General features: G+C 45.1%; 3 protein-coding genes across 4 annotated transcripts; 1 reads left to right on the top strand and 2 right to left on the bottom strand.

Annotated features, from left to right (window-relative positions):
• Positions 1-211: 211 nt before the first annotated feature.
• Positions 212-2,580, top strand: LOC103626266 (armadillo/beta-catenin-like repeat family protein). Its single transcript, NM_001370904.1, has one exon. It carries the CDS (start codon positions 421-423, stop codon positions 2,395-2,397), a length of 1,977 nt encoding a protein of 658 aa, NP_001357833.1. The 5' UTR covers positions 212-420; the 3' UTR covers positions 2,398-2,580.
• Positions 2,581-4,097: 1,517 nt separating this feature from the next.
• Positions 4,098-5,345, bottom strand: LOC100282493 (uncharacterized). 2 transcript variants are annotated; one of them, NM_001155402.2, is made up of 2 exons: positions 4,835-5,268; positions 4,098-4,422 (listed from the first exon to the last, which is right to left on the bottom strand). In NM_001155402.2, exons 1-2 carry the CDS (start codon positions 5,166-5,168, stop codon positions 4,406-4,408), a joined length of 351 nt encoding a protein of 116 aa, NP_001148874.1. In that variant the 5' UTR covers positions 5,169-5,268; the 3' UTR covers positions 4,098-4,405. The 2 variants fall into 2 exon arrangements, 1 of the variants encoding a protein (NP_001148874.1); XR_004858198.1 differs by having other exon boundaries at positions 4,166-4,422; positions 4,516-5,345.
• Positions 5,346-13,454: 8,109 nt separating this feature from the next.
• LOC103626265 (putative pentatricopeptide repeat-containing protein At1g12700, mitochondrial-like) lies at positions 13,455-16,898 on the bottom strand. The gene has a single exon (NM_001322869.1). It carries the CDS (start codon positions 16,855-16,857, stop codon positions 14,320-14,322), a length of 2,538 nt encoding a protein of 845 aa, NP_001309798.1. The 5' UTR covers positions 16,858-16,898; the 3' UTR covers positions 13,455-14,319.
• Positions 16,899-25,263: the final 8,365 nt, after the last annotated feature.

The following is a 25,263-nucleotide window of genomic DNA, read 5'->3' as shown; positions in this document are numbered from 1 at the left end:
AACCGCGATGTGAACAGGTCAAGTCCACGGCCACTCGGCCAGGCAGCGCAGTAGCGCACGACACGGTCCGCCGGCGGCCGGCCACACCTACGGACCTCGACCTACCCCTGTCTCGGTCTCACGCGCTGACCGCAGCGTCGACTCAGCCGCTGCCCCGGTCCAGGCCCCGCACATCACTCCAGGCTTCAGCAGTCCAGCTCCAACCGCAGCCGCCTCCCTTTGCTTCCTCCACTCTTCCCCAACCCCAACCAAACCCACCACCACCACTACCATCCCCAAAACCCCCACGAGGAATCCCCAAATTCGTCCTGCTCCCCCGCAGATCGCACCATCTGCGCGCGTTTCCATCGACACCCGCAACCCCCGACCACCCAAGCCGCGGCGCCGGTTTCTTTTTCCTTCTTTGGTTGGGGAGGGGAGATGGGGGAGGGGGTGAAGGAGATGCTGGCCCCGCCGATCCAGCTGGCCGACGAGGTCGCCAAGCAGTGCGCTGCCGCGCGGAGCTTCCGCGCCGAGTGCGCCGAACTCAAGGCCCGCGCGGACAAGCTGGCGGCGCTGCTGCGGCAGGCGGCGCGGGCCCCGGAGCTCTACGACCGCCCCGCGGCCCGCATCTTGGCCGGGGCCACCCAGGCGCTGTCCAGAGCCTCGGCCCTCGCCGCCCGGTGCGCTCGGGGCCACCCGCGGCTGCGCAGCCTCTTCACGCTCAGCCCCGCCGCCGGGTTCCCCCGGGCCGTGGCGGCGCTCGACACGGCGCTCGAGGACGTCGCGTGGCTGCTCCGCATCTCCTCGCCTGGTGCCACCGGCGAAGGGGACGACGACTCGCTCCTGGGCCTCCCCAACATCGCGCAGAACGAGCCCATCCTCTTCTTAATCTGGGACCACGTCGCGCGCCTGCACACGGGTTCCCCCGCCGCCCGCGCTGACTCGGCCGCCAACCTCGCCTCGCTCGCCCGCGACAACCAGCACTTTGCCAAGCTCATCATCGAGGAGGACGGCGTGCCGCCGCTGCTCAAGCTGCTCAAGGACGGCACCGACGAAAGCCAGGAGGCCGCGGCACGGGCTCTGGGCTTCCTCGGCTGTGACGCCGAGAACGTGGACAAGCTCGTGCAGGCCGGGGTTTGCTCCTCCTTCGCTGCCGCGCTCAAGGAGCCGCCCATGCGCGTGCAGGCTGCAGTGGCGGAGGCCATCGCGTCCCTCGCCGACCGGAGCTCCACCTGCCAAGACCTTTTCGCGCAGAACAATGCCGTCCGGTACCTTGTCGCACACCTCGCTTCCGGGACTATCCAGGAGCACAGCCGGTACTCCGTCGGCTCCAGCAGCTCCAAGAACAGCGCAGCCGCTGCTGCCACAGCACAGCAGCACATGAAGTCGCTCCACTCTGTTGTGCTTGCCAAGACGCTCAGCATGCGCCACAGCGGTGACTGTGACACCTCCATCCGCGGCGCTGATGGTCTGCCAAGGATGTCCAATGGTACACCAGGATGCGATCAAGACACAAAAAGGAACCCCCAGATGCAGTCAGTGGTACACTCGGCTATGTCTGCCAAGACAAACACAAATGGCTCATTGGTTCCGCCCTTCAGGCCTCAGCTGGGCACCAGTGGCTCCAGTGGCCGTGGTGCTCGTGAAGTGGAGGATCCTGAAACCAAGGCACAATTGAAGGCTATGGCGGCAAAAGCTTTGTGGAAGCTTGCTCATAACCATTTGGGTGTGTGCAAGAGCATTACAGAGTCACGCGCGCTGCTGTGCTTTGCTGTGCTCCTTGAGAAGGGTGATGGCGATATGGGCACTGATGTGCAGTACTTCTCAGCAATGGCCATCATGGAGATTGCCCGTGTTGCTGAACACAGCCTCGTGCTGCGGCAATCAGCATTCAAACCCAGCTCCCCAGCTGCCAAGGCTGTTGTTGATCAGCTGCTTGGTGTTGTCTGCAGGGGTGAATACGATACATTGCTTCTCCCATGCATCACTGGCCTTGGATGCCTTGCCCGTACCTTCACAGCAAGTGAGACCAGGATAGTGGCCCCTCTTGTGCAGCTTCTCGATGAGCGCGAGCCTCCAGTCATAAAGGAGGCTGTTGTTGCGCTCACCAAGTTTGCGTGCACTGAGAACCATCTACATGTGAACCACTGCAAAGCCATTGTTGATGATGGTGGTGCGCGCCACCTTGTCCAGCTTGTCTACCTTGGTGATGAGGTGCAGATTGAGGCGCTCATACTACTCTGTTACATTGCATTGTATGTGCCTGAGAGCGAGGAACTCGCGCAAGCTGGTGTGCTGGCCGTGCTGCTTTGGGCATCAAAGCAGGCTCAAATGGTGCAGGACACACGTGTTGAGGCATTGCTTCCAGATGCGAAAGGGAGGCTTGAGCTGTTCCAGTCCAGGGCCTCCAGGTGATGTTGGAGAGGGGATCGTTGGGCATGGGTTAGTAGTTCTTTATTGCAATGTGTAATTAGAGTAGAATTATCTCCGTCATCCGTAATTGCTCTTGTGAGGTACGTTACATTTTTGGCTGTACATGTGAAGTCATATATTTGTCTATTAAATTGGTTGGTGTTATTGAATTATAAATTATAAATTCATGAGACATTGAAATAGAACATGTTGCCTATGATTTTTTTTTTGCCGTCTATATCTTAGAATTAATACAAAACTACAACTGTTCTGACTATAGCGTCAAGTAACTATAGTTCCTGGTGTCCGTTCACAAAACCACAGCTACTTGTGTTCTCAGTGCAAAGGAACTTCAGCTTTTATATAAATCGTAGTGAAACAGTGTGTCAACTCTAATGTGGTTGCTACTGCAGTATTAAGTTGTCTCTAACAGAAGACTCTATATGCTCCTCTACCCTAAATATAGAGAAGATTTCTTTCTCTATAGCCTCCAATGGTGTCATCTAAAACCTACTCTGAATATAGAGCACTCCATCCCCTCTATATAGAGACTCTTCTTCTCTATCCATTTTTATATTTTAGACAACAGATTAAGCAAAACTAAAATATGTTTATGACATTTGAGGGTATGACAAATACATACGTAAAAAAACTAGAGCAAAAATGTCTCTAATATGGGTCTTTGATGACTGATGTATAGAGGACAAGATATAAAGGATGTTGGAGAGGAATAAAATATAGAGCAGATAATCTTTTCGAGAAGTCTATAAAATATAGATATAGAGGACACCACTAGAGACAACCTTAGGCTAAGGCTGACAGGAGGGTGCATGCTCCTGTTCTGTTACGGTTTTCTAGCAGTTGTAGTTTCTTGTTACCAAGGGTACTAGTAGTTGTGGTTTCATGATCGGCACCATAGTTATGGTTCCTTGTTACAATGATCTGGATAGTTGTAGTTTTGTAAATTAGTTCTATATCATATTTATCCAAATTTACAGTATTATGACATGAATTCAACTTTGCTCAGAAATTTCACTTTTGTTATGTTTTTGATTGTGTTGAGCGACGTCAATGAGAAATTATAGACTTATAGCTGCATAACTCCTAGAAATTTGTTTGTAAGCAAAACCAGCCTGGAAGTCCCTGTTTGCCAAATATAGGCACGGTTGGTGGTTGTCCTGTATCTGTGAATGTATTTAATTTGCTGAATCTGAAAGTGTGATTGTTTTAAATATTAGCAGTATATTTTACTAGTCAAGACTCAAGATTGGACAAATATCGTTAAATAAAAAGTTCTGGAAGTATTTCAGTGTTCTACTTGTTCATCCGAATTGGATTGGTCCAATTTTTTTTTAAAAAAAATCTGTTTGTTCGCATCATGGTTGCGCTTGTTCCTTTGTAATGCTGTCTGAAGTTATTATAGAAACAGGTTTTGCTTATAGCAGTTGTATTTAGAACAGCATTCTAATGCAGTAAGGAAAATCAGCAATTATAAGTGGTATCCTGGTAGGCATATTATGTTCTCCGCGTTTGCAGCATTTGTTCAATACAATTATGCATACTGGAGCCCACATGTTGGTGTCAAAATTTCAGTCTTTAAGTAGTTTGAGAAATTATTATGGAAGAAGACCAAACAGTTGACTGATTTAAACTTGAGCAATCAGTCTCTCTGTGGAATAAAATCCAAATTGTAAGTATGCTGGTTTTGAATATGCATATTTTTACATGTTTTTTATTCGCTTTTGTTTATGTTGAATCAGAAACTGGATGGTAGAAAGAAAATAAGCCTCTCCAGCTGTCCCATGAGCCATCTATGTTTCTGGGCTCTCTTACAGATTTATATTATGTGATGAACTAGAGTTCATATATCATATATGAGGATAAGAACAGTACAGTTGTTGTACTCCAACACCATGAAACCAACAGTTGACCAACTTTATTTATTCCTATAAGTATTTGTAGCTGCCGTGCGTATGTTAGCCAACTTGCTCCATTCAGATTCAGCCGCTCTTCAGTCCTGCTTTGATCCTGCAGTGGAAGGGACACGAAATGAGGGCAGTAAAAGCGATGGTAACAGACGAGATCTATAATGCTTAATCTATGTATATAGCCCATAACTACCTGAGATCTAAAAATCTAACGGTTTATTTTTTGTGCAGGTGCAGTGGTAAAAAGTCATCAGGTCACAGGTAAGCAAGTCTTGATCTTCACATGAGTTGCTGCTGAGTAGGTTGTTTTCATATGCTTGTAAATATCCCTGTCTGTTTACTTGTCTGATTGATGACAGAATATTATTCCACCATGATCACGCCACGTGGAGCATGAGCTGACTGACATCGACATGCAGGACCCTCTCTGGCTGCTACTGTGAGCGGGCCAGCATGTCATTGTCGTTCTCAAATGATCATTGGCCATGCCCAGCTAAAGCTATTATACTCACCGCAGCCCTTGGGGACGGTGACGCCGCACTGTTTGGTAACGAAGAACACCTTGTCCAGGTCTAGCTTATTCCTGGCGTCCGGGGAGCCGACGTAGTCGCAGATGCAGGACGCGTGCGCGTCTAAGGCCTTGATGGTTTTGCAGCAGTCCTCGGACGGAGGCATCTTGGGCCCCTCCTTCTGGACGAACTGCTTGCAGCTGCGCCACAGTGCGTCTATGTCATTCTGGCAGGCAGAGACCTGTTGGTCAGCTGACACCGCTGCTGCTGCTGCGGAGGCCAGGAGGATGAGGAGGAGCGTCGCAGCCATGTGGCCAGCAGGGCTCAGCTGGGACATCTCCGTGTGCGCTTCTGCTGGACTGGGCGGGACCTCGATCTACTGATTCGTGGGCTTATCTTTTGTTGTAAGTAATATAAGCGTTGTGTTGTGCATCTAAGACCCGGATGGCACTTGGTATTTATAGTCTCCTCTTGAGGTTGGTTTGGGAACCATGGCAATGCGAATTTTGTGAACTGTTTTCAGGGTGCTTTTTTTTTGGGTTAAGCACTCTTCATGCAAACACCATCAGTGTGACCCTCTTAACCGTTTTTTTGTTCAAGCACCAGACTGTAGCCTAGCCAGTGGGAGCAGGCACCGGATGGCGTGACAGCGTCGTTCCCACATGATGTTGTGAGCGGGACAGCCGGGCATCGGGCCTAGCGGTTGAAAGTAAACTATATGAGGTGAATACATGAAATCTAAATTTTATAAACTTAGATAGACATAACTTTAATACTGGCTTAGTGTTACAACAAGAATAGAAACAATCGGAGTGCGGAGGAAAGAGTTCTCTTTGCACAAGTCGCTCAAATGATTGCGGATTACTTCAGAGAGTAACTTAATTGATATGGAATCAAGTGCAAGAGAGGAGGGAGAGGAACAACCAAATTGCAAATGAGGATCAACACAAAGATGTGGGTGATTTGTTTCCCGTGGTTCGATTTCAAAGAACCTACTCTCCGTTGAGGGGTCCACGTAGTACGGGTCTCTTTCAACCTTTTTCCTCTCTCAAATAGTCATGGAGATCGATCGAGTTTTTCTTCTCTTCAGCGGGGACACTAAGTCCGACAAGGACCTCTACACAAAGAAACTGAGTATGTTGTTTATCTTTACAATTTGTGAAAATATAAGTGAGAGCGAGAATGAAAAACAAATCAAGGGCAAGGGCAAAAGAATTTGTAAGGAAAATGGACCCCGGGCCATTTGGCTCAATGAGTTTTGATGTTTGATGATTAACACAACCTGTGAACTAATGTGTTTACTAGTGTTTATATTTGTAGTTCACAGGATGCTAAAGTAACTTGGACCAAGACATTGAGGAAAGCAACACCACAAAATAGACATTATAAAGATCAAGTGGAGTCCAAGAGAAGAAGCATGTGTTGCCTGCGGACTGTCTGTGCGAGGAGCACCGGACTATCCGGTGCACTAGGGAACCGAAGCCCAACGACTAGTTCTAGGTGGCACTGTGGAGGAAAGAGCACCAGACTGTCTGGTGTGAAAAGTCTGCGGCGCCAACGGTCAACTGCAGTGTTAGGGTAACGGCTAGGCACACCGGACAAGGAACAGTGCGCTGTCCAGTGTGCTGCAGAGAGCAGCAGCTTTTGTCCAACAGCTAGAATTGTGTTGGGGGTTATAAATACACCCCCAACCGGCCATTTCCATGTGTGGGAGCCCAAGAGACATACCAAGGCATATAGTAGACATCCCCAAGTGCTCTTACACCCAAGTGCTTAATAGAATCACTCGGTGATTAGCGTAGGTGCTTTGCGAAGTGCTTAGGTTAGTTAGACCGCATTAGCGCTTGCTCTAGGTGAAACCTAGTTAGTTGAGTGAGTTTAGACAAACCACACAACCCCTTGGCTCTTGCACGAGCCGTTGTAATTGTACCGAGTGGGGCGAGAGTCTTGCGAGACCGTGACAACCGCGTTTGTGTCACGGCCGCCACCGTGTACCGGAGGGAACAAGGCCCACGGCGTTTTCGACCGGAAGCTCGATAGTGGAGACGGAGGGGAGCATCCGAGAGGAGCCAGAAGTGGAGCACCACTTGCGCGTGGAGAAGATCCGCGACTCTCTATGGAGTTACTCGACCGAGGTGCTTGGCCCTCGCGTGGGCTTCCCTTTGCGTAGGGGCACCAACGAGGATTAGTCGGGACCTTGCGCGGTTCCGGATATCTCGGTAAAAATGCCGGCGTCATCCACGAGAGTTTGCATCTCTACCTCGCTCTTTAACTTCCACATTTATATTAAGCATTTAAGTTTCAATCTTGTCTTTCATACTTATATAGTGTAGATTGAAACTTAACCATTGCGGTAGAGATAGCAACACTTAGACAAAATCTAGTTTGCACATTATAGTTTGATTATTTGCATAGGTTTTGTTCTAGGGATTTATTTGTGGCCTAGTTTAGTAAAAGTTTTAGAAGTACTAATTCACCCCTCTTAGGCATCACCCGTTTCCTACAAGTGGTATCAGAACCTAGTTTGACTCATTTGAAACGCTTTAGCTTCACCGCTAAAAGAGCCGACGCTTTTTAGAGGAAGGGATGGATACCCATAGGCCACTACACTTCGACGGCACTAACTTCCCATATTATAGTGCTAGAATGGCTTGTTACCTAGAGGCCGTTGATCTAGGTGTTTGGAGAGTCACTCGTGACGAGATGAAACCCCTCAAAAATCCCTAGAAACCCACCACGAGTGAGAAAAAAGAAATTCATTTAAATGCTAGAGCCAAAAATTGCTTGTATGAATCTCATAGCATGGATATTTTCAATCAAGTTTTTACTTTGAAAACTGCTAATGCAATTTGGCTAAAATTGCATGAGCTCCATGACGACACATCCAATGTCCGTGAGCAAAAACATTGCCTAGTCTTAAATGAGTATAATTCTTTTGCTATGAAGGATAATGAGCTTGTTAGAGACATGTATTCTCGTTTGAATCTAATCATCAATGAGCTTAATTCTATTGGCATAAATAAGCTAGATGATGCGGACATTATGAGGAAGATTATCTTCCTGCTACCACAACAAAGATATGGGAGCATCATCACTATTCTTCACAACATGGAGGACTTGGGTACAATGACCCCGACCATCGTGATTGGAAAAATTGCGGCCTTCGAGATGTCGTGAAAAATGTGTCAAGGAGAGGAGCCAACTTCCTCAAGGCCATATACTTTTGCATGTGATGAAAGGAAGGGTAAAAAGAAGGCTCCCACTCCAAGTTCCTCAAGTGAAGAAGAGGAAGAAGAAGAAAGTGATGATGGTGAAGATAATCAACCATCAACATCATCCTCTGAGGACGAAGAAACAATCTGACACGTTGGAAAGGTAATGGGGATGATCCGCAAGATTAATCTAATGGGTGTGCCCCTGCAGGTAGAGGATCTTCTCTTTAACATTGACAGGAAAAAACAAAGAAAGAGAGGATGCTTCGAATGCAGGGAAAAGGGCCACTTCAGGGACAACTGTCCAACCATGGCCGTACCCAAAAAGGAGAGGAGTAAAGGTAAGGCGCTAACAAGTGTCAAAACTTGGGATGATTCTTCAAGCGAAGATGAACCTCCAAGGACGCGCAGCCACCGGTCCTCATCACGCTTATCACACAAGTGCCTTATGGCAAGAGGTAAAATGAGCATTCCATCCTCTAGTGATGAAAGTAGTAGTGATGATGAAGGTGAGGGAAAGCCCTCCATAGATGAGCTTGCAGAAGTCGTTAATTTTTTTCAAGATGTATGCACTAAACAAAAAACTCAACTTAAAACTTTGAAAAATAAGTTGATCAGCTCTCAAAATGATTATAAAGGTTTGCTAGAAAAATTTGAAACTTTTGCAAACTTAAATAGTGAGCTATCAACTAAAATTGAGCTATTAGAGTCTAGTGCTCCATCCACTACTACCGATGATGGCCTCATTAAAAAGAATGAAAAACTTAAGGCTAAGTTAGCTAGCTCTCAAGAAGCTATTGAAAATTTGCTAGAGGAAATGGAAATTCTTAGCATACACAACAATGAGCTAACCACTAACCTAGAAAACATCGGTAGCACCCCAGGGGCATCTTTAGTTGAAATTCCTGAAATTATTAAGAAAGATGCTTCCACTTCCTGCTTTGATTTAATTAATGATTCTAACCCCTGTAACCAAGTTTTTGTTAAGAATATTGTTGTAGAAACATGTTCAAATGAGGTTGCAAAAGAAAATGAGCAATTAAGGCAAGAAGTGGCTCGCCTTGGCAAGGCTTTGTACAATAAGAAAGGCAAAGCCAAATAAATCCAACCTCCGCAGGATAACATCACTGCGGGAGTGAACAAGCCTGTAGAGGACGAAATTGTGATTTGTAGGTTATGCCACAAGGAAGGCCATAAGTCTTTCCAATGCAAGGCGATGACCAGGGATAAGCAAAGGCAAAAGATCAAGCAAAAGCCAACAAGCAAAATCTCCAACACCTACAACAGAAAGGTGGATAAAAAGGCTGCTACACCATATTTGATCAAGAAGGAAAAGAATGGAAAGGTAATAGCAATTAAGGCCAACAAGCAAGCCAAGAAAGGAAAGAGAGTCAAACGCATCTGGGTGCCAAAGGAAATAATTTCAACCATGAAAAGCACCAAGAAGGTTTGGATCCCGAAAGAGAAGTGAGTAGTCCGAAGGACGACAGGAAATTTGGAGACTTGGCAAATTAGGGATGTATATCATGGGATACATCATAATGGATCAAGTTTATTGTCAAGTGGGTTAGTAAATATTTTGGACCCAAATTTCCCCACCCATGATTAAGGTAACTAGATTTATTGTAATCCTTATTTTTAGATATGCGTATCTATTTTCTTGCATCTAGTTTACCTTTCATGCCTAGTATTATATTTGGTATTTACTTTTGTTTAAATGCATGCATACTAGGTAAATCACATGGTAGGAATGCTAGTTCTTAATTCATATTTATGAGCAAACCTACATGGTTTAAACTGTTTAGTTAAGCATGGCACATAGCTTATTGAACATTCCTAAGTAAATGATACTAATGTTGTAAAAATCTTACATCCTACATTTGGTATCATTTAACCTATATGTGCTAAAGCTCGGAGTATAGATAATTTGCCCCTCTTGATATCAAATCAAAGTGCATGTCTCCTACAAGTATTCAAAACTTGTATGCACAAATCCATGGGAGGTTACTCTATAATCTAAGACTTTGAGACTAATACATGTTTTCAAGTCTATTTCATGTAGTAGTCTCATTGTAAGGAAAATAAAGTCCCCGAAGAAAGATAACAAGCTTCCACTGCAAATCTACAAGAACTCTTACGTCTCACAAGTATACCACTTGTCTTCAAATGGTCTGCCATTGGTTTCAATTAGTAACTTTGAGACTACATTTAGTATTACTTACATGTCTTCTCCAGCATTTGGTTAGACTATATTTCATATCTTATACTTCCATGTTGCTATACATGCATAAGTGGTTAAATCATATTCTGTTACCTATGCATAAGGAAGTTAGTCTAATCAAAACATGTCTTGTACCTCTATTTTCACATGCTTTTTCCTAAGTAGAAGATCTCTGTCAGGGGGAGTATTTCTTCGTTTCTAAAAAGGGGGAGAAATTTTTTCTGAAGAGAACACTCATTTAGAGGGAGTAACAATTTGATGTTTCAATTGGTATCCCATAATTGGTATCAATTGACACATCCATTATGAGGGCAAGTCTTATTTGCTTCCTACATATTTTTAATGTCTTCCTTTTCGGTGGTTGATGCCAAAGGGGGAGAAGTTTAGGGACCAAAGCAATGAAAACTGTATCAAACACTAAACACCACCAATTTTTTTTCTTCAAGTAGTTTTCAAGTGGTTTTGGTTCTTTGGTCTAAATAGGAAGTAAGTGAATTATGGAGTTAGGGGGAGGCTTAAGTCCATAATATCACATTGTGCGGACAAACATGCATCCTAGCAAGTAGATTGCATATTTTCATTTAAATGTTCATTATATTTGCTTGTTTTGGTTGTGTTGTCATCAATCACCAAAAAGGGGGGGAGATTGTAAGGAAAATGGACCCCGAGCCATTTGGCTTAATGAGTTTTGATGTTTGATGATTAACACAACCAGTGAACTAATGTGTTTGCTAGTGTTTGTGTTTGTAGTTCACAGGATGCTAAAGTAACTTGGACCAAGACACTGAGGAAAGCAACACCTCAAAAGAAGACATTATAAAAATCTAGTGGAGTCCAAGAGAAGAAGCATGTGTTGCATGCGAACTGTCTGTGCGGGGAGCACCGTACTGTCCAGTGGCATACCGGACTGTCTGGTTGCACACCGAACTGTCCGGTGCCACACGCCGAACTGTCTGGTGCACCAGGGAACCGAAGCCCAACGGCTAGTTTCAGGTGGCACTGTGGAGGAAAGAGTACCGGACTGTCCGGTGTGGAGTTCGGACTGTCCGGTGTGAAAAGTCTGCGACGCCAATGGTCACCTGCGGTGTCAGGGTAACGGCTAGGCGCACTGGACAAGGAACAGTGCGTTGTCCGGTGCACCACCGGACTGTCCGGTGTGCCACAGAAGCAGCAGCTTTTCTCCAACGGCAAGAATTGTGTTGGGAGCTATAAATACACCCCCAACCGGCCATTTCCATGTGTGGGAGCCCAAGAGACATACCAAGGCATATAGTAGACATCCTCAAGTGCTCTTACACCCAAGTGTTTAATAGAATCACTCGGTGATTAGCGTAGGTGCTTTGCGAAGTGCTTAGGTTAGTTAGACTGCATTAGCGCTTGCTCTAGGTGAATCCTAGTTAATTGAGTGAGTTTAGACAAACCACACAACCCCTCGGCTCTTGCGCGAGCCGTTGTAATTATACCGAGTGGGGCGAGAATCTTGCGAGACCGTGACAACCGCGTTTGTGTCACGGCCGTCACCGTGTACCGGAGGGAACGAGGCCCGCGGCGTTTTCGGCCGAAAGCTCGATAGTGGAGATGGCGGGGAGCGTCCGAGAGGAGCCGGAAGCGGAGCACCACTTGCGCGTGAAGGCCCGTGGCTCTCTATGGAGTTACTCGACCGAGGTGCTTGGCCCTCGCGTGGGCTTCCCTTTGCGTAGGGGCACTAACGAGGATTAGTCGGGACCTTGCGCGGTTCTGGATACCTCGGTAAAAATACCGGCGTCATCCACGAGAGTTTGCATCTCTACCTCACTCTTTAACTTCCGCATTTATATTAAGTATTTAAATTTCGATCTTGTCTTTCATACTTATATAGTGTAAATTGAAACTTAACCATTGCGGTAGAGATAACAACACTTAGACAAAATCTAGTTTGCACATTATAGTTTGATTATTTGTATAGGTTTTGTTCTAGGGATTTATTTGTGGCCTAGTTTAGTAAAAGTTTTAGAAATCCTAATTCACCCCCTTAGGCATCACCCGTTTCCTACAGAATTTACAACCCTCAAGAACACAAGCACTAAGTCTCTCTTCACTCAAATCGATTGGATGCACGCTTGCATGACTTTGAATGCGTAGAAGTAGTTGTAATTGATGTATGGTTGGTTGGAGTAGTTCTTGTGTCTTCAATTTATTGGTTAGAGATATTTATAATCCCCAACCACCCAAATAACTGTTGGAAGAAGTGGGCAAAACCTACACAGATTCTAGGCACACTGGACCTTGAATAGTGATGGTCCGGTAGTGCACTGGACCTCTGTCCGACTGCTCGGTCAGTAGCCGTTCTAACCTGTCAAAAATAGTCGTTGGGATCGGACAGACCTGGTATGCCACCAGTGCACCAAGCTTTCTAAAACATGAAAACAAACTCTGTGTGTAAGAGTTAAGGTGTGCCACCGGTGCACCGAGGCCTCCGAAGCCTGAAAACACCCTTTCTGGGTTGGAGATCGGGTGTGCGTTCAGAGTTACCATATTTATCCAATGTAATATATGAGCTCGATAGCATATGAACTTCCGTGAACCAAATGACATATAAACTTCAACAACCAATCTATCAATGTTGTGGTGAAAATGATCCTACTCTTATTGCTCGCTTAACTTCTCTATAAATCTGGTCACAGTATTTGATGCATATAATTTACATTCTCACGCCTTGTAGAAAACCAAAACAAATCAATCAGCTCTATGGGCGCGTGGGCATAGGGGTTTACTTTTTTTTTCTTAAACAAAACAAATGGCCACGTTTTTCATCATTTACTCATTTTACATCAGCGGAAGAACTGGGCATGGATAGGGAGGCACTTGACGAAACGTAGAAGCGGGAGCATAGAGAGGCGATGTGTTAAGCTAAAACCTAGACTTCAAATACTCCCGGTTTTTTTTATTTGTTGCCGCTAGTACAAACCAAAAGTATTTCAAATATCTGATCCGTCTGGCTGGCAGTTAGGTTTGTCAGATCAAAGTTGGAAACTGTGTTACCAGCAATAAACATCACAAGAGGCTCGAGATCAGCTATCTTTTGCCATAAGAAATGTAGCTAGCCCTATGTTGCTATGAGGTACAATTAGGTTTGATAATAGACTCTAAATTTTACATTATAAAAATTTAAGGACCGGATCGTATTAATATCGAGCTCTATTTCTATTCATTTTTTATCTAAAATTAATTAAGGACTCAAACAAACTGTGAAGCAACATTTGGATTGTGATCCATTACCACCCCTACGATACAATCTATTTGTAATATGCTATATTCTACCACCTCAAAAACTGTATACTTGCCACGGAAACGCTGTCTCGTTTCCTAGGACCACTATTATCTAATCACTAGTGATATATGATATGAAAGGTGCAAGCCTAACCGCACCTCCAGTTCAGTTTGCGGCAGCACCAAGTTTGAACCTCCACTTCAGTTTGCAGAGCACCAAGTTTGCTCTCTCCCTCTTCTCTTCTTCTACCCAGGTACAAGTGTGTGCGCGTGAGTGATTGAGGGCAACCACCTGGGAGCCAGCAGTTTCTGACACCTCAATGACCATAGCAGCAACACCCTGGGACAGGTTCCTTCTCAACCAAAGGAGATTGTACAGGAACGGATGCATACCAGGCCACCATCAACCAACCGCACAAATAGCAGTGCGCACAGGAACAAAGAATGATATGCTGTGAGGAGAAAAAATGATCTGTCCAGCCAAAATCACCTTGAACCAGCATGAACAAGCAGAAACCCTACTGAAAATCACAGAAGACAACAAATCGTTGCTGCCTATGCAACCATCAATCACCATCCAAATTCCAAAATTCATGCAAGGAAATGATGGAACTGCATATCAGAGATTGGACGGTTCCTGATGAAACATAGCTCAGCAGACTTTCATTTCCCCTTTCATCTCGAACAGTCAACAGTGATTGATACTGGATATTGAATAGCATGGGTAGGGATATGGTATCTTCACAGAGGCACTGCCGGCTACCAAAATGTTTTCTAATACTTTATATGGTTATAAAATTCATTTATCAACCAGTATCCAAAATTCTAATCATGCTGCTGCTAGCAGGATCAAAACCTTTTTCTGTAAGCATATGTGTAGCCTTTGAGGATCTGCTGTTGAGCATAGCCTCATATGTCATGAACATTAAGAACTCAAGAAACATGCATCTTCCTATGTCCTCGTTGTTAGCCTTGGGGTCATCCTCCATTTCCCTTCGTGCCCAGTCAATTATATTTCTTGTAGCACCATCAAAAACAAAAGAATCTTCTCTGAGCTTCTCAGCCCACATGAGGGCTCTATTCCCAAATCCTTGCTTGCAGAAATGAGAAAGGAAAACGTTGAGTGTGATAGTGTTTGGTTTAAAAGCCATCTTAATAAGCCTGCCAGTAAGTATCATAGCTCGATCAAGAACATCACTGCAAATGCCATCCATTAATGTGTTGTACGTAACAGAATTTGGAGAACAATCCACAGCAACAAGCTCATCTAGCAGCTTCCCTGCTTGGTTCAACATATGGTTCCTGCAGAGGCTATGCATCCAAATATTATATGTGAAAATATCTGGTTCACAACCAGCTACAAGCATCTTATTCATGAAATTCATGGCACTGTTCATATCCTGAGCCCTACAATATGCATTGATTATTGTATTATATGTCACTGTGTCTGGGGTTAGACCATTACTGCACATATCCAATAAAAGGTTGTCCACCATCTTCAGCTTTCCTTCTCTGCACAAACCGTCGATTAGAATGTTGCTTGTGTAAATGTCAGGAACAAGGCCACTCTGCCTCATATTCTGAACTAACTTCAAGGCTTCAGTCATATTGCCTGCCTTACAAAGTGCAGATATGATGGAGTTGTAAGTAATATTGTTTGGTACAATTCCTCTGCTTGTCATCTCAGCAAATGCCTGATAAGCCTCATTCACGCAATCTAATCGGCATAGGCCATTAATATATGCTGAGAAGGCAATAAAATCAGTCTGCAAACCAATATTGCCCATATCATCCCAGCATTTCAGTGCGCCAACTGCATTACCGTCTCTGAAGTATGCATCCAAGCAGATAGTAAATGATGTACTTAGACAATATCCTTTGCTAACCATGTGCTCTAAAAGAAGCTGTGCCTCATCAAGTCTTCCTTGATTGCAGAGCCCCATTATCAAGTAATTAAAAGTAGACGAGGATGGTGCCAGTCCTAACTTGTTCATAATTCTATACAGTTCAGAAGCTTCTTCATGGAGTCCCTCCTTACTATAAGCAGCGATCAATGCATTAAATCCAGTAACACGCAATGGAACACCCTGCTCAATAGCACCAAGCAGAAGCTCCCAGGCATCATCCAATCGATGATCCCAACAAAGCCTACAGACCAACATATCCAACCCATCAGCCGACATATGTGAACTAAACATGTCATGGTCATGGACTAACTGGGCAGCATACCCGAACTTGTGAGCTCTAGCAGCAATAATGTTGAAGGTGCAGGAGTCTGGCACTAATCCCCTCGCTTGCATCTCCCTATAGGCTGCACTGGCCTGATCCATCTGTCCACTCTTTGCATATCCATCAATCAAAACATTGAACGTGATTGTATTTACTTGGATCCCCACCTGGGCCATTTCATCGAACAACCTCCTTGCTTCTGGCATCCTCCCCTCATGGCACAGAACATCCACTAGTATGTTATATGTCACAACTGTTGGCTCACACCCTGACCTGTGCATTCCTTCAAACATCTTGAAGGCGTCCCGGGACCACCCAAACACACAGTGCCCCTTGATGAGAATGTTATAGCTGCACACGTCGGGGGCGATACCAGACTTCCCCATGATCCCAAGCAGCCCGGAGGCGACTCGCACCATCCCCCTGTGGCAGAACCCGAGGAGCATGGCGTTGAAGGTGGCGAGGCTCGGCCGTGGTCCTTCTGCGGTCATTTCCTCGAACACGTTCCAGGCAGCGCGGACCTCCCCGCTTCGGAATAGAAGGCGCAGCAATGCAGACAACGCGGAGAGGCTGGGCGTGTTACCAGAGCGGCGGACGCGCGCGAGCACGTCGAGTGCCTCTGCTGCCATGCCCGCGGCGAGGAATGCGTGGAGCGCGAGCCGGAGCGCGCAGTAGTGGGCGCGCGCGCTCCCGCTGGCACTGTCACTGGACGACCACAAAAGGAGGTCCGAGGAGGCGACCGGGAGGAGCGCTGCGATGAGGATCGCTGCAAAGGGGCGAAGCGCGGGATCCGACGTGGCGAGGTGGGCGGCGGCGGCGAAGCGGGAGGCGAACGGGGTGGAGTAGGGGGAGCCAGAGAGTGGGCTGACAGCGTGGAGCGCAAGGTGGCATTGCAGGGAGGTCTTGAGAAGGTCCGCGAGTGCGAGGACGGCGTGACGGCGGAGAGATGCTGGCAGTGGCAAGAGACGATGCTGGTCAGGATGGATGAACTGCGCGGTTGGATCGTATGCCGAGGAGGACGTGGTCGTCGTCGCTGTGGATATGAAGTGGTGGAGGGTGACGAGAATACGCTGCGGTGTATTGGATTGTCTCGCCGCGGCGGCGAGGAGGCGCATCTGGCGCGGCAGCGGCGGCGGCGGCTGTTGGAGGAGCCGAGGAGGTGGGCGAGCGAAACGGAGGCAAGTGGAGATTCTTTGAAGGAGGAGGCTCCGTTCGTGAGTCAGCACTGGCAGTGGCCATGTAGGATCCTGCGTGGCACTTACGTAGATACAATCTGTTTTTGCTTTCGGCTTACTGTTGGGCTTATACGTGTGTCCTAAGAAACCACAATCTGTTTGAGGTGCCGTTTGGTTCACATATTGATAACGTAATGGGTAACCGATAACTTTAAATAATATTTATTTAAGTCCAACCGTAATCGATATCACACTACAAATAGATATTGTCTTATTCAAATTTGTTACCGCCGGTATTCGAGTGTAAATCATTACCATTACCATTACCATTTACGTTACATTTCGTGAACCAAACGGTACCGTTGTTCGAATTGAAAAAAACTACTTAGTTAGAAAAGTTACGCTGTAACGTCTCAGGCAGTAAACCAAACAGCCCCACAAACAGTCCGGCTTGGTTTGGGCCATTGTAGTTTGGAACATTCGGTATATCTCGTTGTTTTACTTTTTTTTCAAGCATGTGGTATTAGAGTAGCTAGAGTTCGTATGATTTAAGACTATCTCTGGCATCCTTCTTATTCTAGCTCATATCTCAATCTATTTTAAACTTCATTATACAAATAGTATAGTCCACACAGTAATATAGTGTTTTACACGTCCATATATTTATCACAAAAAATATCCTCACGAGAGATCTAACAAAAGTAGAATCACATTTTTCTGACCATTATTCTAATTACTATGACTTTTGGAAAGAAAACTCATTTTCTTTGTTTAAATCAAGACCCTAAATAAAAGTACCAAAAACTCAACATGCAATATTTTTAAAGTGTAGATCCATTCCATAGAAGCATCACAAAAAATATTTCACTAATTTTGATGCTCTATAACTGAAGTTATGATTTTCCAAAGCTTTTTTAGATTAAACAAAAAAAGGAAAAAGAGAAATATGAATAACAACTTTGTAGGCCATCCCCGGGTTATACCCAAATAGAAAGCCCTACTCTCAGATCCTCAGATACTATTCATACAAGTCTATGACGCATTCTAGAAACCCCCTGAACTTTTTCTTATTCTAAACCAAGTCCCTCTTCTTCTTCCTAGAGCAGTCAGAGAAAGAGCTCGACGGGCTCGGCCAGCGGCTTACCGATGATGAGAAGAGCAGGGAGAGGGGTTGGGGAGACACGACGGTTGATGGCGAGCTCGACGACGTCCTTAGATCTGCGGGAGGTGGACCGAGGCGCTCGGTCCACGCACGCTAGTGCCAACCGGAGCACGACGACATCGACGACGGGGGTCTGGCATCCGTTGGGCTCGGGAAGGGGGCGTTGGAGCTTTGATGTGCGACGAGGAAGACAATGTGGAGCTTGGCTTGGTCAGAGGAGGACTGAGGAGGCACTGACTGGTCAATGGGGAGTAGCGCTCCTGAGGCAGAAAGGGAATCACGGCTCGTGGGTAAAGTGTGTGAAAGTGAAATAGGGTCAAACCTTTTCCTAAATGATTTTGGTGGTTGAAATGCCCAACACAAATAATTGGACTAACTAGTTTGCTCTAGATTATATATTCTACAGGTGCTAAAGGTTCAACACAAACCAATAAAAAGATCAAAGTTAGGGTTCAAAAGAAAGGAGCAAAAGAAACCGAAGAGAACCCTGGTCTGGCACACCGGACCGTTCGGTGTGCCACCGGACAGTGTCCGGTGCACCAGGGTGGATCGACTTCAAACTCTTCACCTTCGGGTTCCTGTCTGGTGTGCCAGCGGAGCAACGGCTCCCAAGCTCAACGGTCGTCTGAAAAGTGAACAGTGCGCGGACAGTTCGCGCAGAGTTAGAGCAGCGCCAGAAGGTGCACCAGACAGTGAACATTGACTGTCCGGTGCGACACCGGACTGTCCGGTGGGCCAGGCTGTCAGAGCTCCAACGGTCAAAACCGTCAGAACCCTAACGGTTGGGTGACACTGCTGGCGCACCGGACAGTGTCCGGTGGCGCCCATCGACAGCAGCCCTCCCCAACGGCTATTTTGGTGGTTGGGGCTATAAATACCCCCCAACCACCACCATTCAAGGCATCCAAGTTTCTAGCATTTTGCATTCAATACAAGAGCTCTAGACTTCACTCCAAGACACAAACAAGATATTTTAGTGTTCATTCGAGTTCTTGTCGCTTGGATCACTTTTCTTCTTCCCCATTCTTGTTCCCAAGACATTTGTAATCAAAGCAAGAGACACCAATTGTGTGGTGGTCCTTGTGGGGTCTAAGTGACCCATTTGATTGAGGAGAAAAGCTCACTCGGTCTAGGTGATCGTTTGAGAGAGGGAAAGGGTTGAAAGTGACCTGGTCTTTGTGACCACCTCAACGGGGAGTAGGTTTGCAAGAACCGAACCTCTGTAAAACAAATCACTGTGTCATCTGCTCTATTTCTTTGGTTGGTTTGTTTTCGCCCTCTCTTTCGGACTCGGTTTTATCTCTAACGCTAACCCCGGCTTGTAGTTGTGCTTAAAGTTTATAAATTTCAGATTGGCCTATAAATTGGTATCAGGGCCCGATACTTCATTAGAGTCTAACAACTCGAAGTGATGTCGTGAGGATCCGCCAAGAGGGAGATGGAAACGGCCACAAGCCATGGGAAGGCTCCATCAAAGGAGTTCGGCGCCAAAGGAAGGGAGGAATCACCTCCCCGCGTCAAGTCGCATCGAAGTGGCAACAAGAAGAAGAAAATGAAGAAAGTGGTCTACTACGAGACCGACTCTTCGTCGCCCTCCACCTCCGGCTCCGAGGCTCCGTCCGTCACTTCTAAGCTCCATGAGCGCAAGAAGTTTAGTAAGATCCCCTTACGCTATCGTCGCATTTCCAAACGCACTCCTTTACTTTCTGTCCCATTAGGCAAACCACCGGTTTTTGACGGTGAAGATTATTGTATGTGGAGTGATAAAATGAGGCATCATCTAACCTCACTCCACGCTAGTATTTGGGACATTGTTGAGTTTGGAGCGCAGGTACCATCCCTGGGGGATGAAGGATATGATTCGGACGAGGTCGCCCAAATCCGACACTTTGACTCCCAAGCCACCACTATACTCCTCGCCTCTCTATGTCGAGAGGAGTATAACAAGGTGCAAGAGCTAAAAAGTGCCAAGGAGATTTGGGATGTGCTAAAGACCACGCATGAAGGGGATGAGGTGACCAAGATCACCAAGAGGGAGACGATCGAGGGGGAGCTCGATCGATTCATCCTCAACCAAGGAGAGGAGCCACAAGCAATGTACAACTGGCTAAAAACCTTGGTCAACCAAGTGCGCAACCTCGGGAGCACTAAATGGGATGACCATGAAATGGTCAAGGTTATTCTTAGATCACTTGTTTTTCGTAATCCTACTCAAGTTCAATTAATTCGTGGTGATCCTAGATATAAGCTAATGTCTCCCGAGGAAGTGATAGGAAAGTTTATGAGCTTTGAGTTGATGATCAAAGGCTCCAAAAAAAATCGTCGAGCAAGGCGCCACCTCCACACCCGAGGTGCAACCCGTCGCATTCAAAGCGACTGAGGAGAAGAAAGAAGAGTCTACATCAAGTAGGCTCCCCATCGATGCCTCAAAGCTCGACAACGAGGAAATGACGCTCATCATCAAGAGCTTCTGCCAAATCCTCAAGCAAAGGAGGGGGAAGGATTACAAACCCCGCTCCAAGAAATTGTGCTACAAATGTGGTAAGCCCGGTCATTTTGTTGCTAAATGTCCATTATCTAGTGATAGTGACAGGGGCGACGACAAGAAGGGAAGGAGGAAGGAAAAGAAGAAGTACTACAAAAAGAAGGGCGGCGATGCCTACGTGTGTCGGGAATGGGACCCCGACATGAGCTCCACCGACTCCTCCTCCGACAAGGACGCCGCCAACATCACCGTCACCAAAGGCCTCCTCTTCCCCAACGTCGTCCACAAGTGCCTCATGGCAAAGGACGGCAAAAAGAAGAAGGTAAAATCTAGAGCCTCCACTAAATATACAACATCTAGTGATGAGGGTAGCTCTAGTGAAGATGAGGATGATTTGCTTGCTCTTTTTGCCAACTTAAACATGCAACAAAAAGAAAAATTGAATGAATTGATAGGTGTTATTCATGAGAAGGATGAACTCTTGGATAGCCAAGAGGAATTCCTTATTAAGGAAAATAAAAAGCATGTTAAGGTAAAAAATGCTTATGCTCAAGAAGTAGAGAAATGTAAAAAATTAACTAGTGAGCTTAGCATTTGCCATGACACTATCTCTAACCTTAGAATTGAAAATGCCAAATTAATTGCTAAGGTTGAGAAATTAAATGCTTGTAATGATTCTCTTGTCAACCTTGAAAATGATAATGCTATTTTGATTGCTAAGATTGACAAGTTGAATGAATCACTCTCTTGCCTTAAGATTGAGAATGATAAATTAATTTTGAAGGCTAAAGATTTAAATGTTTCTGTTTCCAATCTTAGAAATGAAAATGCAATATTAAATGCTAAGATTGATGAATTAAATGCTTGCAAACCCTCTACATCTAGTGTTGGTCATGTTACTATTTGTACTAGATGTAGAGACACTAATGTTGATGCTATCCATGATCACATTACTATGATTAAACAACAAAATGATCATATAGCTAAACTAGATGCTAAAATTACCGAGCATGAACTAGAAAATGAAAAACTTAAATTTGCTCGTAGCATGCTCTATAATGGGAGACACCCTGGCATTAAGGATAGTATTAACTTCCAACAGGGAGACAATGTCAAGCTTAATGCCCCTAAGAAATTATCTAATTTTGTTAAGGGTAAGGCTGCCATGGCTCAAGATAACGAGGGCTATATTTTATATCCTGTTGGTTATCCCGAGCATAAGATTAGGAGAATTCATGCTAGGAAACCTCATAATGTTTCACATCATGCTTTTATGTATAAAAATAAGGCTTCTAGCTCTAGGCAATCAACCCATGTTAAATTGTCTAAAAAGAAATCTCCTACTACATCAAATGATCATAATGTTTCATTCAAAACTTTTGATGCTTCTTATGTTTTAACTAACAAATCAGGCAAAGTAGTTGTCAAATATGTTGGGGCCAAGCACAAGGGCTCAAAGACTTGTGTTTGGGTACCCAAGGTTCTTGTTTCGAATGTCAAAGGACCCAAGACCGTTTGGGTACCTAAGAACAAGGCCTAAACTTGTTTTATAGGTTTATGCATTCGGGGGCTCAAGTTGGATCATTGATAGCGGGTGCACAAACTACATGACAGGGGAGAAAAGAATGTTATCCTCCTACGAGAAAAACGAAGATCCCCAAAGAGCTATCATATTCGGGGATGGAAATCAAGGTTTGGTCAAAGGACTTGGTAAAATTGCTATATCACCTGACCATTCCATTTCCAATGTTTTTCTTGTAGATTATTTAGATTACAACTTGCTTTCAGTTTCTCAATTATGCATAATTGGTTACAATTGTCTTTTTACGGATATAGGTGTTACTGTCTTTAGAAGAAGTGATGATTCAGTAGCATTTAAGGGAGTATTAGAGGGTCAGCTATACTTAGTTGATTTTAATAGAGCTGAACTCGATACTTGTTTAATTGCTAAGACTAATATGGGTTGGCTCTGGCATCGCCGACTAGCCCATGTTGGGATGAAGAATCTTTACAAGCTTCTAAAGGGAGAACACATTTTGGGACTAACAAATGTTCATTTTGAGAAAGACAGGGTTTGTAGCGCATGTCAAGCAGGGAAGCAAGTTGGTACCCACCATCCACACAAGAACATCATGACGACCGACAGTCCGCTTGAACTACTCCACATGGATCTATTCGGCCCAATAGCTTACATGAGCATCGGCGGGAGTAAGTATTGTCTTGTAATTGTGGATGATTATTCTCGCTTCACTTGGGTGTTCTTTTTGCAGGAAAAATCACAAACCCAAGAGACCTTAAAAGGATTCTTGAGACGAGCTCAAAATGAGTTCGGATTGAGAATCAAAAAGATAAGAAGCGACAACGGAACGGAGTTTAAGAACTCACAAATAGAAGGCTTTCTTGAGGACGAGGGCATCAAGCATGAGTTCTCTTCTCCCTACACTCCTCAACAAAATGGTGTAGTGGAGAGGAAGAATAGAACTCTACTGGACATGGCAAGGACCATGCTTGATGAATACAAGACTTTGGACCGGTTTTGGGCTGAGGCGATTAACACCGCCTGCTACTCAATCAACCGGCTCTACCTTCACCGAATCCTCAAGAAGACATCATATGAACTCCTAACAAGTAAAAAGCCCAATGTTTCATATTTTAGAGTCTTTAGTAGCAAATGTTTTATTCTTGTTAAAAGAGGTAGAAAATCTAAATTTGCTCCTAAGGCTGTAGAAGGCTTTTTACTTGGGTATGACTCAAACACAAGGGCATATAGAGTCTTCAACAAATCCACTGGATTAGTTGAGGTTTCTTGTGACATTGTGTTTGATGAGACTAATGGCTCCCAAGTGGAGCAAGTTGATCTTGATGAGCTAGATGATGAAGAGGCTCCATGCGTCGCGCTAAGGAACATGTCCATTGGGGATGTGTGTCCTAAGGAATTCGAAGAGCCCACTCAAGCTCAAGGTCAACCATCATCTTCCATACAAGCATCTCCACCAACCCAAGATGTGGATCAAGCTCGATACAATGAAGAAGAAGATCAAGACAATGAGCCACCTCAAGAGGAGGACAATGATCAAGGGGGAGATGACAATGATCAAGATAAGGAAGATGATCAAGAAGATCAGGGTCAAAGACCGCCACACCCAAGAGTCCACCAAGCGATTCAAAGAGATCACCCCGTGAACTCCATCCTCGGTGATATTCATAAGGGGGTAACTACTCGATCTCGTGTCGCTCATTTTTGTGAACATTACTCTTTTGTGTCTTCTATTGAGCCATACAGGGTAGAGGATGCATTAAGAGATTCAGATTTGGTGTTGGCAATGCAAGAGGAACTCAACAACTTCACGAGGAATGAGGTATGGCATCTTGTTCCACGTCCTAACCAAAATGTTGTAGGAACCAAGTGGGTATTCCGCAACAAGCAAGATGAGCATGGTGTGGTGACAAGGAACAAAGCCCGACTTGTGGCCAAGGGATATTCACAAGTCGAAGGTTTGGATTTCGGTGAAACCTATGCACCCGTAGCTAGGCTTGAGTCAATTCGCATATTACTTGCCTATGCTACTTACCATGGCTTTAAGCTTTATCAAATGGACGTGAAAAGTGCCTTCCTCAATGGACCAATTAAGGAAGAGGTCTACGTTGAGCAACCTCTCGGCTTTGAAGATAGTGAGTACCCTAACCATGTGTACAAACTCTCTAAGGCGCTTTATGGGCTCAAACAAGCCCCAAGAGCATGGTATGAATGCCTAATAGATTTCCTTATCACTAATGGTTTCAAAGTCGGAAAAGCCGATCCTACACTCTTTACTAAAACCATTGCAAATGATTTGTTTGTATGCCAAATTTACGTTGATGATATCATATTTGGGTCTACTAACAAATCTACTTGTGAAGAGTTTAGTAGGATAATGATTCAAAAATTCGAGATGTCAATGATGGGGGAGTTGAAGTATTTCCTAGGATTTCAAGTCAAACAACTCCAAGAGGGCACATTCATCAGCCAAACTAAGTACATTCAAGATATACTTACCAAGTTTGGAATGAAGGATGCCAAGCCCATCAAGACACCCATGGGAACCAATGGGCATCTCGACCTCGACACGGGAGGTAAATCCGTAGATCAAAAGGTATACCGATCGATGATAGGATCTCTTCTCTATTTATGTGCATCTCGACCGGATATTATGCTTTCCGTATGCATGTGTGCAAGATTCCAAGCCGATCCTAAGGAAGTTCACCTTAGGGTCATGAAAATAATCTTGAGATATTTAGTTCATACACCTAAGTTTGGACTTTGGTACCCCAAGGGATCCACTTTTGATTTAATAGGATATTCAGATGCTGATTGGGCAGGGTGTAAAATTGATAGAAAGAGCACATCAGGGACTTGTCAGTTCTTGGGAAGATCCCTGGTGTCTTGGGCTTCAAAGAAACAAAATTCAGTAGCTCTTTCTACCACCGAAGCCAAGTATATTACCGCCGGACATTGTTGCGCGCAATTACTTTGGATGAGGCAAACCCTTAGGGACTATGGCTACAAATTTAGCAAAGTCCCTCTCCTATGTGATAATGAGAGTGCAATCCGCATGGCGGATAATCCCGTTGAACACAGCCGCACTAAGCACATAGCCATTCGGTATCACTTTTTGAGGGATCACCAACAAAGGGGGGATATCGAGATAGCTTATGTTAG

This window comes from Zea mays, chromosome 5, assembly GCF_902167145.1.
Source record: "Zea mays cultivar B73 chromosome 5, Zm-B73-REFERENCE-NAM-5.0, whole genome shotgun sequence".
NCBI classification, from domain to species: Eukaryota; Viridiplantae; Streptophyta; class Magnoliopsida; order Poales; family Poaceae; genus Zea; species Zea mays.
The sequence above is the reverse complement of the archived record's forward strand: the minus strand, read 5'-3'. Positions and strand labels throughout refer to the sequence as shown.